The sequence below is a fragment of the Eulemur rufifrons genome, chromosome 7, assembly GCF_041146395.1.
Source record: "Eulemur rufifrons isolate Redbay chromosome 7, OSU_ERuf_1, whole genome shotgun sequence".
NCBI classification, from domain to species: Eukaryota; Metazoa; Chordata; class Mammalia; order Primates; family Lemuridae; genus Eulemur; species Eulemur rufifrons.
Window position 1 is genome coordinate 44,234,831 of NC_090989.1, and position 2,120 is coordinate 44,236,950.

At 34.2% G+C, this 2,120-nt stretch overlaps 1 protein-coding gene across 1 annotated transcript; it reads left to right on the forward strand.

The window, feature by feature from the left end:
- The first annotated feature begins 585 nt into the window (after nucleotides 1-585).
- On the forward strand, nucleotides 586-1,515 carry LOC138386208 (olfactory receptor 5H8-like). The gene has a single exon (XM_069472493.1). The coding sequence runs from the start codon at nucleotides 586-588 to the stop codon at nucleotides 1,513-1,515; it is 930 nt and encodes a 309-aa protein (XP_069328594.1).
- The last annotated feature ends 605 nt before the right edge of the window (nucleotides 1,516-2,120 follow it).

Genomic DNA, 2,120 nt, shown 5'->3' on the forward strand with positions numbered 1-2,120 from the left:
TTCTGTTTACTCTATCTTGAGGAAAATCCTGGAAAATAATAGCAGCTTCCTGATTAGTAACCCTGACTCCATTTTCCTGTACTTGCAGTCTGTTTTCTATACTATCAAATATTTCATTAAAAAAGAAACTCCTAATGCCACTCCCTATTTGAAAAGTTTTCAGTGCATGACTATGGCCTGAGAATTAAAGTTCAAGATCCTCATCCTGGCACTTAATTCCTTTATTAATCCTAGAATTTCAAATATCTTTTCCCTTGATGCTCAATCCATGTCCAAGACAGGATTTCCTTACCATATTTAATCGTGTCCCCACAAATTTGACACATAAACAGAAGGCATCTCATTTTCTGTGAATCTGCTGTACATTTTTTGAATTGAAAGTAATTGTATTTTCTTTCTTTTTTTCTGTTTCCTAAAAGGTATCCTTCAGTATAGTAGCAATAAGTAAAATTAAAGGGTGATCTGATAATTGTTCTGCTTTGTTTCAAATCCCCTCCCCAATCAAATTATATTAAATTTTAATACTAGTGACTGTATATTTCTTATGTTTATTGCATTTTATTTCAGAGGACACCAAATGAGGACATGGAAAAAGAAAATACAACATTACTGACAGAGTTTGTTCTCACAGGACTTACATATCAATCAGATTTGAAAATCCCCCTGTTCCTGGCATTCTTGATGATATATTTCGTCACCATCGTAGGAAACCTTGGTCTGATTACTCTCATCTATAATGACCCTCACCTACACATCCCCATGTATTTATTCCTTGGAAATTTAGCCTTTGTGGATACTTGGTTATCATCCACAGTGACCCCCAACATGCTGGTCAACTTCTTCACCAAGGGTCAGATGATGTCTCTCTCTGCATGCATGGTACAATTTTTTTCCTTTGTAATCAGTGTAACCACAGAAAGTTTTCTCTTGGCAGCAATGGCGTATGATCGCTATGTAGCCATATGCAAACCATTACGGTATCCAGTGATTATGACCAATGCACTATGCATCTGGCTATTAGTCTTGTCATTCCTAGGTGGCTTTCTTCATGCCACTATTCATGAAGGTTTTTTATTCAGATTAACCTTCTGTAATTCTAACATAGTACATCACTTTTTCTGTGACATTATCCCATTGTTAAAGATTTCTTGTACTGACTCTTCTATTAATTATCTCCTGGTTTATATTTTCGCTGGTTCAATTCAAGCATTCACCATTCTGATTGTTCTTGTCTCTTATACATCTGTTCTCTTTACAGTCTTAAAAAAGAAGTCAGTCAAAGGCATAAGGAAAGCCTTCTCCACCTGTGGAGCTCACCTTTTATCTGTGTTTTTATACTATGGCCCCCTTCTCTTCATGTATGTGCTCCCTGCTTCTCTACAATCTAATGATGGAGACATGATAGACTCTCTATTTTACACTGTTATAATTCCTTTCTTAAATCCAATTATCTATAGCCTGAGAAATAAGCAAGTCATAGACTCATTGAAAAAAACATTAAAGGGAAAAATTTAGGTCTTATAGCAATATCTCTTCTTTTTCTAGTAAAACAGACACAAAATTTTGCAGGTTAGACGTGGATATAAATTTGTTCTTGTTGAACGTTTTTTTTGCAAATGCAATTGTCCTAGCTTTGTAGTGATTTAATGTGTTTTTATTTAATAAACTTAGAATATTTTTATCTATACGAAAACATACATAAAATTTTAACCATGTGTTCCTCTCATACTAGAATATTTAAAGTAGAAAACAAAGGATAACATTTTACAAGTCATATGTTCTTCATGTGTCTTTATAAACACATAAAAAGGTAAAATTGTTAAGCTTCTCTGAGAAGAACTTGAGTATGATAAATCATACAGTGAATAGAGCTGTGTAGTCTGGACACTCATATCACATATACCCTATATTGGTTGGGTTTCTGTTTGGGTGAGCAGGCCATTTGTTCTTTTTTTTGTTTGTTTGTTCTGAGAGATACCTGCAAACCCCAGGGAGGAAGTAAATGGATGACAATCAGCTGCTGTTATTCTTTCATCCTAGAGCATCCATTTTATTGCATGTCTTTAATTTTTTCATTTTTATTATTCTATGGTATTTCCATTGTACTAATGGCTTCTTGT